Source organism: Melampsora larici-populina (assembly GCF_000204055.1).
Source record: "Melampsora larici-populina 98AG31 unplaced genomic scaffold MELLAscaffold_44, whole genome shotgun sequence".
Classification (NCBI taxonomy): domain Eukaryota; kingdom Fungi; phylum Basidiomycota; class Pucciniomycetes; order Pucciniales; family Melampsoraceae; genus Melampsora; species Melampsora laricis-populina.
The window spans coordinates 407,705-423,523 of record NW_006768808.1 but is presented as its reverse complement, the minus strand read 5'-3'; the positions used below and the strand labels follow the sequence as shown (position 1 = coordinate 423,523).

At 40.7% G+C, this 15,819-nt stretch overlaps 2 protein-coding genes across 2 annotated transcripts; both read left to right on the top strand.

Moving 5' to 3' along the window:
• Positions 1 to 3,441: 3,441 nt before the first annotated feature.
• On the top strand, positions 3,442 to 3,832 carry MELLADRAFT_38757 (uncharacterized protein; the record flags this gene model as incomplete). The annotated part of the gene is made up of 2 exons (XM_007414607.1): positions 3,442 to 3,582; positions 3,635 to 3,832. Coding segments are annotated over 2 exons (339 nt in total), but the record flags the coding sequence as incomplete, so codon positions are not given.
• Positions 3,833 to 9,550: 5,718 nt separating this feature from the next.
• On the top strand, positions 9,551 to 11,860 carry MELLADRAFT_117632 (uncharacterized protein; the record flags this gene model as incomplete). The annotated part of the gene is made up of 7 exons (XM_007414608.1): positions 9,551 to 10,001; positions 10,081 to 10,088; positions 10,169 to 10,317; positions 10,400 to 10,478; positions 10,574 to 11,157; positions 11,223 to 11,294; positions 11,366 to 11,860. The coding sequence occupies 7 exons, from the start codon at positions 9,966 to 9,968 to the stop codon at positions 11,425 to 11,427; spliced, it is 990 nt and encodes a 329-aa protein (XP_007414670.1).
• Positions 11,861 to 15,819: the final 3,959 nt, after the last annotated feature.

Below are 15,819 nucleotides of genomic sequence, written 5' to 3'. Positions count from 1 at the left end.
CTTTACCGGAAAACTTGAGCAGTGATTGTGAACCCAGTGGACATGGCTCAATGTACTCCAACCTCTCTAGGTCCAGTGGGACTCACTGCCGCACATGAGCCTGATATATGTTATTAACATTTTACTTCCATATCATATCCAACATTCGTGTCTTCCAAACCATCTCTGAGTCCTGTCTATTTAATCAGATTTGGTCTCTTCCTGGCGTTTGACCGACTTTATCTGACCTTGCTTTAAGTTAAATTTGATAGCATTTCCCTTACTTGAAATAAATACCACGCGTCTCAAGCTTGCTGATGCCGACTAAGTTAGCACCACGCCTTTATATTGAAAGTAGTATGTTCGACAAAGGACTGTTGGATGACCTTAGGATGTGGTATTTCTTTGCATATAGTTATGTTGAACCTGCCAAAATACTAATACATGCAAGAATATGAGAATGAAAAACTTGATAACTCAATGAGACTTTAAAATCATGGCCGAAAGCAGTCCTTTTACAGTATATACTCCCCTTCGAGCTCACAAAACCTGAACAAATCCCAACTCCATCACACCCCCAAAGCCCCAAATACTGTATTTCCTGCTCCAAAGAAAATGGTGCCATATAGAGATTGATCGAAAGGTTCTCAGAAGATAAACATCAAAACTTTACGCATCAAATATTTTGTTTATTTGACTGGCAGTAGCAATTAGAGCAAGATTACCCTAAAGAATAGTTGCTGTATATGTACCTGTAGAAGAAGCCTGCTCAAACAAAAAGATGGAAGTATAGGAGTACACTCAGTTACGCTGAAAGTCTCGATCAAATCGAAGCCCTGCTTGAATTTTGTACAAAATAAGTGTTTCATCTTTCTCATCGATTACTTACCAGCACTCACAATAGTCATCTATCATTATGACACCTTGAGGGCAAGCACATACTGAGATTCTGCAAATACAGGGCAAAAACATGCACGCAGCGAGTCCTTGCCCCACGAGTGCCAAGTAGCAGCAGTGTCCTATCTACGGCCGACCCAATAAAGTTTGATTTTTATAAAATCGTGGCGCAGCAAAACGTTGCTTCTGACAAGTTTTTACATGCTGTTATCAACATCAGTGTAATCAAGATGATGTAGGCTTGGCACGATGATGCCCATTGCCCCGCAATGGCTCCTTCAAAGGTTGTCTGACGAGTGGTTCAGGGAATATGGGTATTAGGCCTTGCAAGATCGCGGCCACGTTGCTTCGGCGAAGCTGATCATGAGCTGCTTCGTCCTCAGATTTTTGATGCTCAGTCCAGTTGGTTTTGATTTCTGTAGAAGCAATCGGGTTGCCAACATACAAATCATCATTGTTGAAAGGGTTGTAGTCGGTTTACTTGAGGGCTTTGGGCTTCTCTCAGTCCTTTCTAGGAGAGGTTCATGATGCTGGGAAGGCATTCAAGGAAATTCAAAGAAAGCCACACTCAAAAATTTCAATGTAAGAAAGGCAATCTTAACTTGATGATTATCTTACTTGAGCAGTCTTGTAACTCTCTTGATTGATATCTGTCTACCATACATGACCAGCACTCCACTGTTGGAAAGGGTGATAGGGTGTATGATGACTGATGAAATGAATCTCCACATGTAGATCAAATGACATTGGGACTCGAGATCACTTGGTGACCATGAGCAATGTTTGTGATATGCTATCTGCGCCCAGCCTACCTAAAGCTGGTTGCACTAGTCCTATATCCAAACGCTTCCATATTCTCTTTCTGTTAACATCTGCACGGGGGAAACCATTGACTATTCTGACCCCCCTTTCTTGATGCTATTTGAACTTGATATTTAAATACATATGCCCTATGTTATGCAGATTAGGTGACCAGGTTTATCTAATCCCACCTGTTCCATAGCTTTTCTCATCAAAGTGCTCCCCACTGCACAACTACTTCATGTGCTCCGTAAAAACAGAAAGCCTGGCTTTCCACTTTTCACAGACACGCTAAATAACTTTTGATCTCGTAAGCGCTTCCCTGCTACGTGCGTGATGTTGGATAGGAGTCCATTCCCCGTAAAGAGTAATTCTTCACCAGCTTAACGGTTGACTCAATGACCTTGATCGAGTAGGCTTTATTGCTACAGACCCGTTTTGAAGGTAAGATTTCAACTCAAGACCAACCTTATTTTCATCAGATTTGAGCTTAGGAGAACTCGAACTGAGTTTAATGGAAAAAAAATCGAAATGCAGAAGCAAAAATTGTGCGATGTTTCTAAAAAGCGTTTTAGGATGCCGTCGATCTGAGGGACCCAAAATTACCCTCGGCTCCTCAAACACTTGAGATATGAGTGAGTTTAAGGGTTTTGGGTCCTGATCAATACCCGTCTGAGATTGAAAGAAGCTTCCAGCGACCCTACGAGCAGACGCTTCTGATTGGCCCCAGTCAGCTGATCAGAAGGAAACAAAACAAGGTCGGCCACTCGAGTACATCACAGATGTCTAAGAGACGGAGGCCAAACTTCTATTGAGGCCCCTGCGAGAGGCGGGGATCAGAACGGCGGACAAGATCGAATCTCCGAAATCCTCAATGGATCGAGATCAACTTCCCTATCTTCAACGTAAACAAGTCCTGTAAGTTCAACTGACCGAGTGCCAATGAAGTTGTTGATCCAGATCATAACAGGATTCGATCCGATCCGATCGCGTATAGCAATCGGACAACGGCGCTCCGTCGAGTACAGTTCAGGGGTTAACGCAAGTCAAGTGCAAAAAAGCATGTCTTGCGTACATCCTTGATCGAGACAGAGCTTGAGGAGTTCATCTGATGAATGTTGAGTTGAAGGGTCGGTGGTTGGGAAGTTGTTCATATGGAAGGTGAAGGATGAGAGACTTAGTACCAGTTTTGAAATTGTTGGTCGGTTGGTCAATTGTTGTAGTTGTATAAATTTAGCTGCGCTTCTTTCCCTACAGGTATCGCTCTGTTCCGCTTCTTTCCCTCTCCAGTCCGCAAAACCTTTTCATCTCCATTTCCTTTTTGAACATCCGCCTACCTCAGTCGTTAGTCGCCATGACCAGCACTAGGAATGCCACCAACCAAACTAGGTCTACATTTACAGCCGTCAGTACACCAGAAAAAAACAAGACTTCGATCGATGGGGTGAAAAAATATTTGATTGGATACAATCTCGTGAGCGCGACAGCTTGGTTGCTCATTTTGGATCGTCTGCTCATCGATTCCATCATCACTAGTCGGTCAGTTAAATAATTGACGATATGATGGCCCTGTTAAGTTGAAACCTTCAACCCGAAGCTCATTGGCTTCATTCCACATCACAGGCCTACTTCGCTATCCGAGCTGCTGTCAGTCATTCATGATCTCGATTCGACCAGCTTCTTCATTGATTTCTTCTACTTTTGATCCTCAGGACATGCGCCAGTCATGCCCATCAATCTATCAACACATCTCTTACACTCGTCCAATCTACCGCCCTCCTCGAAATCCTTCATGTCGCCTTAGGCCTAGTGCGCTCCGGTTTACTCACGACAGTAATGCAAGTTGCAAGTCGGCTAGTAATAGTCTGGGCCATCATCCCACTCTTTCCTCAAGTAAGTCTTCATGTCATTCAGGCCACGTCTACGCATACTTACCCTTTTATAATAGACTGCAGAGTCTCCAATCTATTCATCAATGGTCTTTGCATGGAGCCTTTCAGAGATCATTCGTTATGGGACTTATGCTAGTTCCTTACTAAATTATCCAATCCGACCACTCCTTTGGCTTCGATATTCGGCTTTCTATCTACTTTACCCTATTGGAGCAGGAAGCGAATGGGGTTTAATGTTCTTGGCATCCAAGTTTGTTTTTTGATCTTTCAAGTCAGGTGATGCTATACTGATTTGATGTTTACAGGATGGCCCGGAATACACAGAGTAATGGTATGACTGTCTTATCATACGCGTTGCGAGCTTTCTTGCTAATTTGGCCTCCAGGTACGCTAGTATCCCTGCTACTGCCCCCCCCGCGCGTGTCATATGTCTTTGACAAACCGAGGTGTTTATCTGCTCTTGAATTCAGCTTTGATAATGATGATGCGGCATATGTCATCTCAACGCAGAAGTTAGTCACTTCACCCTTTATTTCCAAAATTCCTTTCCACATCCGGATTGCTCACCTCACCCTTTTAACCGCTTCAACAGAATTTATGCGCACGCAAAATTCAGATGTTAAGAAACAAAAATGAACAAATCATAATCACAAGTCATCCTCAGAAGCAGAACTAGATTGTTTACTATATATATATCTTCTTATGACCCCCTTAATACAGCATGTTCATACACACTGTGCCCATATTCCCTTTCAAGCAAAACTTATTCAGTAGGACATTCTATGATTGACTAACAAGAAGGCATGCAGACAAATCCTTTCAGCTTCCCATCCCAATGCCAGCCCATACAGCTGCAATGTGTCTTAAAATATGTTGATTCAATGACCCTTGAGCCTTGTGATTCAGTGATAAGATCTAAGAGCTCTGCAGGGAGCCCACTGGAGGAGACTTTTGTGGGTAAGTAAACTGCATGACTGACTATGTTTAATTTGGATAATCAAAAATAACTTCTTTGGGCAAGAAATAACTAATGACACTGGTAGGACATAATTCTAATGCTAGTGGTACTTGGCCAGTGGAACAGACAGTAGTATGCAGTCAAGGACCAGTATGTCACAATGCAACACTGACTACAGATCTGCACATCTGCTTGCATCTGCTTGGTCTAAGCAGCTGTAGATGGAGTACTAGCACCAGCAATAGGAGCCTTGGGATCAATGCCTTGTGAAAAATTGTTAATCTAGCTGGAAGGGTACTTGTAAGATACCAACAGTTGAGGCATTTTTGTGGTAGGAGGATGAAATATGATAACCATCAATGGTCAAAGTCACAAGTTGAACCAGATGGACTCAAAAGAAATCATACTGTAAGAAGTTCTGGTGAGATTTTGCATATCAAACAAAATTCATGGTGGCAAAACTGTGGGTCCAAATCCCAAATGCTTGTGGAGCAAGGTACATCACTGAATCAAAATCATTAGAAATCTGATCTTGTGCAGGATCAAAGCACACAAGGACCAATGTATACCAGACAGAGCAATTAGATGAGTGAAAAAGTACACAGTGCTAGGAATATGGAAGATGAATGTAAGGGGAAAGGAGGAGCTCTACATTGCTTAAAGGCCAAATCAATAGAAAGAAGAAATCAACAGTCAAGGAACATGACTGTGACAGGTCAGAAGCATAAATATCATCAGAAGCTGGCTTTCTGATCAAAAGAATTAGCTTGAAATCATACTCTACAATTCTAGTCATGATCAAGTTATCTGTTTTGGTAACAAAATCATTTTCATCAAGTGTCCTTTGAAAAAAGCCAATGAATGCACTGCACAAACATCTGTGCAGTCATCAATACATCCAACCAGGGTACTTTGTATTCTTACATTTCACTAGGATGGACATAGAAAACCTCAGGTGATGTCTTCGAGATGAAAATGAACTTCTTGATTTGGATTTGTTTTACTGCTGAGAGAATCTAATGGCTAAGCATTTCAAGTCCTTCTCATGACTGCAATTCACTTTTGAAGTATTATTCATGATAGGATAGATTATGTAGCTTACCTGGACAGAATCGTATCCGGTGTCCAAGTTTACTTTGCTCTTCCGATGAATGTAGGATTAAAATCCGTGATATATTTTATCACCTTGCAAGAATGTGTCTTTTTTTATTTCTCAATGTTGAAGTGAGATACTTGGCCACTAGGACTCCGAGAATAGGACAGGCAGCCGTCGTGACGTCACCGTGACGTACGATGTGTTAGTTTTCGCGACACGCGCTACCGTAGCTTCTGATTGTGCTGTTCACCTTATTCGAGAACCATCTCCTTACCTTCTATTTCAGAGGACGCATATTCCCCTCAAATGATCATCTTATAAACTGGGTATGATTCTGAACTCTGGTTCTCTTCACACCTTTTGATTGTCATCTCCTCAAAGTATGTATATATTATCTGTCCCGCCCTCCTCTTCCTGTATCTTGTAATACCTTTTTTAGGCCACCCCATAGTGGAGCATTTTTAGTTTTCAGAATCGGTCAGTGATTTTGAGGTCAAGAATCATGGCAGATATTAGAAAACGCAAAATATACGAAAGTTTCGAGCACTCAAGTGTTCATGGACGTCACGCGCGCGTATCACCAAATTAGTCGGTTCTACTGAATCATGAACAAAACAGTAGAATAAAAGAATACTATATTTGAAGAAACATGTTAAGAAATTTGAAGCATCTCCTAAACTGATTTTTCCGTATAAGAAGATCAGAGTATGATGGAAAAAAAGCTAAACAAAGATGTATAAAAAGAGACCTTAAAAGAAAAAAAAATGAAGAATAGATAGTTTTCTATACACTCTAGTTAACAAATACAGATTAATACAAATTTCATCACATACATTTTAGAGATTCTGCGGGCACAAAAGAAAAGAAAAGGAAAGAGATCATAAGTCAAGGTACAGCATGATAGATAGAGATTTGAGAAATGTAAAGGTAATTCAGGCTGATGAGGGATATAAAAGCCGAATAGCATATTGGAAGTTTTTCGGATAATAATGTAGTGAAAACTGAAGTATTCAGAGTTCTTTTGAGTCATTGAATCGATATGAGATCGATTCATGAGGTTTTTGATTCGCCGGTGATACGTCGGATGATTTTACATTTTCAGAACCTAGGACAGTCGCGGTTCTCTCTAGAGGGGTTATTCAGTGAGTGAGTCAGTTGATTGAAGACATCGACGTTATAGTAGTCATTTTGATATACATACCAATAAAGGATGATATAAAAAATCCTATTCAATGATCAGCTCGTTGATTTTTTGGACCATGAGTTTCCTTATGGTCGTCCAATTGTCAAAAAAAAACCACAGGAGGGTAAGTATAACTCTCAAGGAAAAAAGAAAAGAAACGATAGTCGACTAACAGGTAAAAATATATAAGATATAACACAACCGCCGGTAGAGTTTTGTCCTTCGCTTGAATGCGATTTACTAGTATCTTTTGAGGAATGCGTAGCTTCTTCACCGCGTAATTGAGAAATCATAGTTATCGTAGGCATTTGAGAAAGAGTAGTAAAGATGGGAGGATTTTATAATGAGGATGAAAGCCTAAATCAAATGATGGATTTGCGTTGGGAATGCTGAAGGATGAACAAGTCCCAATCCTAGCTCTGTTTTTATCTCATTCCTTAGAAAGCTGAGAGCTAGTCTTTACCACGTATTGGAAATCGCGATTTTCAAAAGAGAGACCCTCTCTTGTGAAGATCTTAGAAATCGACATGCTAAGCCCCACTCAGAGAGTTCAAATTAAAATCAAATCCTTTGATTCTTGTAATAAATTTCATAGATAGAAGTTACGGTTCCAGAAAATTGGCTCACGGTATGTGGACTCTTGATGATAAATGAAACAATTTCATGCTATGATTTGGATCTTGTCTATCGAACCGAGCCAAGCGTTGGATAAGCCCTTGTGTAAGAGTGTAATCAATCTGAGATGTAGTCCAACAATCAAGCCCACGCTGTGAACCGAGATCCTTTGTAAAGAGAAGTCCAAGTGGTATTATCTGGCGGATGAGAGCGAATCCGGTAAAAGGAAGAGGAGTGAAAAGCAAGCCACCCAAGAATCAGATCATGATATTTGTTCATATTAACGCGCGAGTCAGATTCATGACTTCCTCAAGCCATATCTTTCATCAAGAACTATAATAAAGTCCCATCGGGCATATGATGAATGAGACCGATTTGAACTATTTTCCTATAGCTTCTTTCGATTGATCCCAGAGGTGCACTAGAGAGCCAGTGGATGAGCTTCTGGAAATGAACTTGCCTTTGTCAATTTCCAGGTGGTGGTGCGAGCTACGCTAAGGCTTCTGTAAAGTTTGAATAGGTGAATCAATTCCTAGTCACCTTTGCCATTGGTCAAGAAAAGAAACAGGGTGTACATCGCTGATTGAATATCATACACCCCTTGGAAACTCGGATTAATCTAGACTGTGTATAGTCCCTACCACAAAACTTATCTTGATCTGAGAGCGTGGGGAGAAGGAATGGTGACATTTCCTCTGAGTAAATATCCGAGTCGGATCCCTATGTGACTTCATTGATCGAGATGTTTGTTTTTGTTGTGAGACCAAATCCGTTCCATTTCATTTCACCAAAGAAACAAGACTCGCGTTTCTACTTCGTACCCGTTCATTCTCAGTAAAGTATATAATGTAAATCACAAAAGCATCAAAGTCAGATCTCGTATTCGACTTCCTTCATTTATGTTTCGGATCTGGTCTCGATTTCACGAATTGATTGTCACATATTTATCGGAACCCTGTCTTGATTCTCAAGAGTCATGAAATGGCTTGTGTTGTAGCAGTGTATGTACTACCAAGAATGTTTGGACTTGATCTACTACCTCGAGGGTGATTCTTTGCTTCAAAGAATATCTTGAGTCTAGGTAGTACCACCCGAGTACTTTGTCCTGAAAGCCTTTATTACTCGGAAGAATATACTCCTTCGTTAAACACCTTAGGTAGCATAATCATATTAGAGTATATATGTAGACCAAAACAAATCACAACAACTTAAGATTGAACCCGAAAAGCCACAGTTTAATCAAAGGTATCGAATAGAGGGCTCTTGAATTTCAACATTCATTTTGAGTATCCCGAGTCCCTAATTGATGGAGCCATCCCTTTGACTAGAAGATTTTGTGGTGAGGACCAGATTAATTGGACAATATATGCCAGAGCTTTCAGAAGGCTCAGATTGATAAGGTGCCCTAAATGACATCAGATAGAAGGTATAAACTAATAAGCTTGTAGGATGAAAGGCTCATAATGAAGCAGAAATGGGTGTGACGAAAAATTGTCAAGGTATTCGAACACTTTCTCATTGATCCCCGTGTACCATGTCTATTGTCTGAAATCCTTATCCCGTAATAGTATCAGAGGACAGACTTTCATTTCGATCCAAATGGTGTGCATCACGTTATTCGGAATTTCTGAGCCCGTGTCAACTTGGATATTCCTTCGAGCCACAGTTGATCTGAACGTAAAACTTTTGCTTACATCTGTGTTCGTTATGTCGCTGGAGAATCGAGATACATGATACCTTCCCTGTCTGCTATAATCTATTAAAAATGAATAACTCGACATTTTTTCTTCACGTATAGGAAAAGGTTATCACATAACTTGAATACTTCTCATCTAAAGTTTCAAGTTAAGCGTGCAGCGGCGTCAACCGTATGTTAAGCTTGAAGTTCAACATCTCAACTCTCACGGTGAGGCTTGAGCTGACTGGTTGAATGTTTTGTTATCTGAATGACAGCTTAGGTAGATTTAAACAGCAAAATTTGGAAGATTAGGTGTTAAGTACCTTTATGTCAGTTAAGTGCTGTCACCACCTCATCCGCATCGTCAGCCTTTGATGACCAGCATAGGCAATACAAGGTACTGTTGCTCAGCGCTAGAGTCTATACCGTATACGTTTCAGCTATCCATTTCCTCAAATCAGACCGGATCAAGTCAAAGTCGAACGATCAAGATCAAAGGACGACTGTGGAGGCCCATAATTAGAAAAGTTCATCGGGAATCAACAAAGTCAAAAAAATTATGCCGATTGCCTAAATCGATTCTCGATCAACGAAATAAGAATAAGAACTAGAACATGAACGCTCAAAACTGATGAAACGTTACCAACACTTTGCTATATAATCATCATCATCAAACAATCATCATCCTCGTCTTCACTAACATCACATCCGAACTTTAAATCAGTCCCAGTTTCATCAACTTCATCGTCATCCACACCTTCATCCATTGTCCTCCTGTTCGCATCCTCATCCTCTGCACATACGAAAATTATACTACCTTGCCATTGTACATTTGCTGTTAAATTAACCCCTCACATTCTCAAATCATGACTACCCAACATCGAACTGGTCCTGTACCTAAGGTAAGCTTTATTCATTCTCCATCTACGTCGAAGATACATGAGGCTGACCTGGCCCCTTTCCTTATCTCCTATTTGAAAGTCTATGCCGTACGTAATCAACCCCAAACTATCTTTATACCATTAGTTTATAATCCTAATCACTTGATCGCCTCTTTTGCAATGACCAGATTGGTGTGTTCAGGACACACGCGACCCATTCCGGCAATATCAATTTCAGGCCTTCAACCTGATGGCCAATACATGATCATATCGGCCTGTAAAGATGGAAAACCAATGTTACGAGATTGGATGGGAGATTGGATCGGTACTTTCTTGGGTGTGTAGACCATTTCATTGTTTGGACTCCTGAATTGATTTGCTCGTTATACTCACTATTTCGTCTTTTTTGTTTTGATTAGGCCATAAGGGAGCAGTTTGGTCTGCTAAGTTGAATGAAGATGCAAGTTTGGCAGTCACTGGATCTGCCGATTTTTCAGCGTAAGTCTATGCAAACTTGAAAAGAAAAAGAAAAATAGCAAGTGGTTGGATGGACCTTCCAGCTAACTTTTTTTGAAATCAATTGAATCTTGCAGTAACGTGTGGGATACATTTAGTGGAGATGTGTTACATACCTTCCAACATGATCACATCGTTCGAGCCGTCGATATTACTCCCAACGGTTCCCACATCTTCACCGGTGGGATGGAAAAAAAGTTACGAAGATTTGATTTAAATCGACCTGATGTGTTTCCTGATTTATTCTACACATCAAATGGAACTGGCACAACCTCTCATGATGGAATGATCAAAAGTGTGATTTGGGATGATCAACGACAATTGATCATCAGTGCAGGAGAAGATCGAAGGATAAGATGGTGGGATCCACGTCTAGGCGGCGGACCAAAAACTTTGGTGGCTGAAGTCGAATTTGAAGATGGTATAGCTAGCGTCGAAAGAAGCTTTGGAGGAGATTGGCTATCGGTTGCTTCTGGCAAGAAAGCTATTTTTCTCGATACTGATACTCGTGAGATCATCTTCGAGCACACACTCAACTATCCAGTCTCTTCTTGCTCACTCGCTCCGAGAACCCGAGATCGGTTTGTTACTGGTTCGACATCCGATGGTTGGGTTAGAGTTTATGATGCGATGTCTGGTGAAATGAAAGAGGAGAATAAAGGTGATTGATTTATTGAACTGTGCCTCTTGTTATAATATTATCAGCTGACGTTCTTGATCATTCAGGTCATCATGGTCCTGTGCACTCCATCTCCTTCTCACCTGATGGAGAGCTCTACGCCTCTGGCTCGGAAGATGGTAAGCCAAGGATTTCTGATCTCTCCTCACCATACATTCTCTCAATGTCTCACAATCTTGCACGTGTTTAGGAACAATCCGATTATGGCAAACCACCCCCAAAAATTACGGACTGTGGCGTTATGATGTTTAGGCCTCACCACATTCTCATGCCAATATGAAATAAAACACTCCTTTGGATTTGCTTTTTGGTTGTTGTCGGTTCGTATATATAGAACCCCGTCTTGCATTTTCATTTCAAAACCAACATAGAGCTCAAGTCCTACAAAAACCCAATCCGAACCAAATTGTTTATGTTCAAGAAATACTTTAATCTTCTTCCTTCTCTTGACACTACTGATGATGATCGTATTAGTATGAGTAGTAGCAGTAGCGGTTTTGTATTTATTGATTTACTTTACTTTCTTGGGTCAATGGGTTTGTGAAGAAGGAATTATTTCTATTGACCTTCCTTCCGTTTACTGGTGTTTGGGGCTTTTCTTTTCTATGAGAGCTGATCTTATGCTAGACACCTCCGATTTTGAACAACAAATGAACACCCAAAGACTTGAATGTCATGAAACCTTTTTTACTACATATACATATACGATGTCATTCATCATTGTTTATGTGATGGTCCTTCTTGATTATTTTTGTGTGCCGGTCTCAAATTCGAACGTCCCCCTCGCCTTTTACTAGGGAGACCCGGGGATCGGGCAGAAACTGCACTTGTCCTATCTTTCACTTTTCAGTGAGCTGGTGCCTAATTAGAGCATACAGGTCAGTTGGTTTGAATCCAAGACCAATTAAGACAAAAATGGGTACATAGTGGTGTTATCAACATGAGCAACTGAGGAAATTAGGAGAAAAAAGGAGCGCTTTAATTTAGTTTCAGACTACTTGTTTATCTTTATTATAGGTTCCACGTATAGATTCAATGATCTACCAATTGTGCTAGACTTGTGTCACATCAATGTAACAAAGGCTTCAATAGTATCAATTCCTTGACAGAATCAAGTCGACAGCCCCTGCAGGCTGAACCCATTTCTTACGCTATGTATATCATTTTAGTCCTTTACTATGGATAAACAATTTACCCACAATGCAGTCCTCTCACACTGAAATTGGAGAATCATCAACTGACCTAGGTTCAGCTTGTCAAATATTGAGAGTCATAGGAAATTGATTTCTTTCTTTTAAATTTGAATAAGATATCATTGTGATGAGAAACAAAGACCATTTACCCAAAAACATCATTCCCAAGGAGGAAGCAATATGTTTCAGAGCATATCAAGTGATTTGCTCAATTTTTTTTCTCAACTTGATTACGGATCATGTCTTTAATACTATAGATTTACACAAGATAATCTTTGTGGAGAAATCTGATCTGGTTCACTTGGACATACTCAATAAGTCAAAGGCTTGATCCAAGAGCTTTAGATTTTGATCAAGTTTTGCTAGGATGAACACACCCAATCACATCCCCCAACTATGTACTATAAGTCACTGGCAGGCCAGAGACTACCGTGAATTCAAGAAGTTTTCAAAGTGGTTTCAGAGATTTCAAATGAATTTTGGAGAAACTTTAGATGATCTTCAAAGCAATTTCAGATTGATTTCTAAAGAAACTTCACATGGTGTCTGCAACCATCTGGACAGTTCTCCAGATCAAAATGAAAAAAATGTGGTTGCTGAGCAAATGAAACAGAAGACCAATGACCTATACATGTTGCATAGGGTAGATCCAATCCTCAGAGATTGCCCTCAAAAGCCCAGATATAACTTGTACATATCATTGATCCATCAACATATATACCATTTGTAAAATCAGTGTGTATATTTACAATCAAACTGTTGCATCTATTCAGGATCTTCCTAAATACCAGTGCACCATATATCCAAACTTGTAGGCACTGTGAAAAGCAGCACCTACACGTGTGTTTCAACCCAGAAAGTGCCTACAATGCACATTCTGGGGGAGATATCCAAAAAGGGTACCTACATGCTTATGTACATATTTAAGCACAAGAAAATGATGCCTGAATGATGAAGGCACTGGTTATAGTGGCACCTAAATGTCCATTTAGTCAGGTAACCACTCAAAGATATTGCCTACATCTGTAGAAATTCAAATCTTCAATTTTGAGAAACTCATGTCTAGGAACTGTTTTTTGGTGCCCAAATCTCAAAATCTTGAGAAAATATCAGTGCAGGTGCAGGTTTTTCAGTGCCCTTTGCATCCACCAATAGCTTACTTGGAAATTGAGATGTGTTTTCTGTCCACCAATATCCTAAATTTAACTCAGAATGTTTTTTCTGTCAAGTGATATCCCAATTGTAAGTCACAATGTTTTTTCCATCTACCAATACCTTAGTTATCACTTGAAATGTGTTTTCTGTCCACCAATATCCTAATTGTAACTCAAAACGTTTTTTCTGTCCACTGATATCCCGATTGTAACTAGAAATGTTTTTTCCATCCACCAATATCCTAATTTTAGATCAACATGGTTTTTTGTCCAGCAATATCCAGATTGTAACACAAAACGTTTTTTTGTCCAATATCCCTGTGGCACCAGTAATATCCATGTTGATACAGTGTGAGTGCCCCCTTGATGGCCAGCAAGGGACACAAAGCAAAGATAGCCACATGTTGCTGGTGAAAGCATCAGAACTTCTCCAATATCACAGGGGCCAAAATAGATACTCACATACATGTGAGCGTTGTAGACTTTTTGAAATTCTCCAAAAAAGATTCATTTTCTTCCAGATTGATTCAATTCACAATCTTGGTTGTGTTCAGGTGATCAGCCTGTGGTGCTCATATTTTACTTGACATTTGTTGAGAAGGCTTGTTTCCATCTTGGATGGGCAATAACTGATTCCCGATGAGTACTCAGGATCAGCTCATGGGTCACTGGATACTCAGCAATTTGTTCAAAATGAAGATGAGCACATGTACTATACCTTCCTGAGGCTTCATTTTTCAGTGAAGAAGCCTGCACAGGGGCGTCCCATTTGAGCTGCTCAGCAAATACTCGGTAGCATCCCCTGACTGGATCACTGATGGGCCGGACTTTCCTCAGACTTCCTTGCTAAGGAATGAAGCCTGATAGAAGCGCCATCCCATCTGCTCAGTTCATCTCAGTTGCTCAGCTAATCCTCAGTGATATCCTGGATAATGTTTTTCTCACTGAGGGGCTGAGATCAACTGAGCAGCCCCTCAGCCAATACTCAGTGACATCCTTTGGCTCCTTCTGATCTGGCCAGGAATGCCCCTGAGGACTAGCTGAGCAGCCCCTCAGCCAATCAGCAGTGAAATCCTCCGGATCCGTTTGATCTCAGGAATGCCTCTGAGGAATAGCTGAGCAGCTCAGTTGAACAAGCAGAAGGGCCTCAGGCTTCATTCCGGAGCCATGAAGCTTGAGGCAAGCTTGGCGCTCTGTGATCCGTCTGGGGGATGCTTCAGAGACTTAGCTAAGGGAATACTCAGTTCAGCTCAGCCCCTAAGCTATACATTAGTGGAATCCCTTGGAACTTATTGAACCAGGGAATGCCGCTCAGGATCAGCTGAGCAGATGGATCAGCCCTTCCTCAGACTTCTTTGCTCAGGAATAAAGGCTGAGGAAGGCTTGGTTTGTTTGCTCAGCTCCTGATGATCACGTAATCAGCTGACAAGCAGAAAGAAAAGGGAAACAAATTGGAAACAAACTGGAAACAAATGGGAACAAAACAGGAACATTTCAACACTCACATAGTTGTGAGCATCAATTTTTGCCCCTGTGTATGCTATGGAATTCCACTCATTGTGGTATTGGAGCAGTGTTGCCGCTATAGCAAACCCCAATATGAACCAATATTTATTCCAAAAACAAGTCTCACCAGTATTGGAGTGGTAAAATCACTCCAATACCATTGACACAAGAAATAAAATTGTATTTTAAAACCTATGTGGCCAATCACCCAGCCTATCAGGCTCGATTAGGTTGGAGAGTAGGCTGGGGCCTTGAAGACAAAAAACATATAACACACGCAAATAAATTGAGTAATGAGAAAAAACATAAGAAATTAGAACAATCCCACTAGCGTTTCTTTTTTGCCAATCCATTTAGAAATTCTTGCAAGACCTTTTCAGCTGCTTTGAATGATTAATCGGGCCAGATACCTCCCCTTAATCATGCCTGAGAACCAACTAGGCACACCATTTTCCTAGGAGGCAGGCTACCTCACAAAGGTGTACAGACATTCACAGCTGCTGAGAAAGTGCGCTTGCATGCGCAAGATGTGGCAGATATAGCTAAATAATCCCAAGCAAGCTTGCAAGGGTTGGAAATCAACATTGGTTTCCTGTTAGTCAGAGGAAGGTATGTTAATAACAGTCAAGGTAAATAAGATTGAAACTTATGAAATAACTTACCTTCCAACACTCAACAGGTCTTTGATCCCTTTTGATAGGGAAGTTACCTTGCAAGTGTTTGTCCAGTTCTGAAGTAGATGACAAGCTTGCATCACCTCCACCAATTCCAAATACATTAGAGGCATTGGC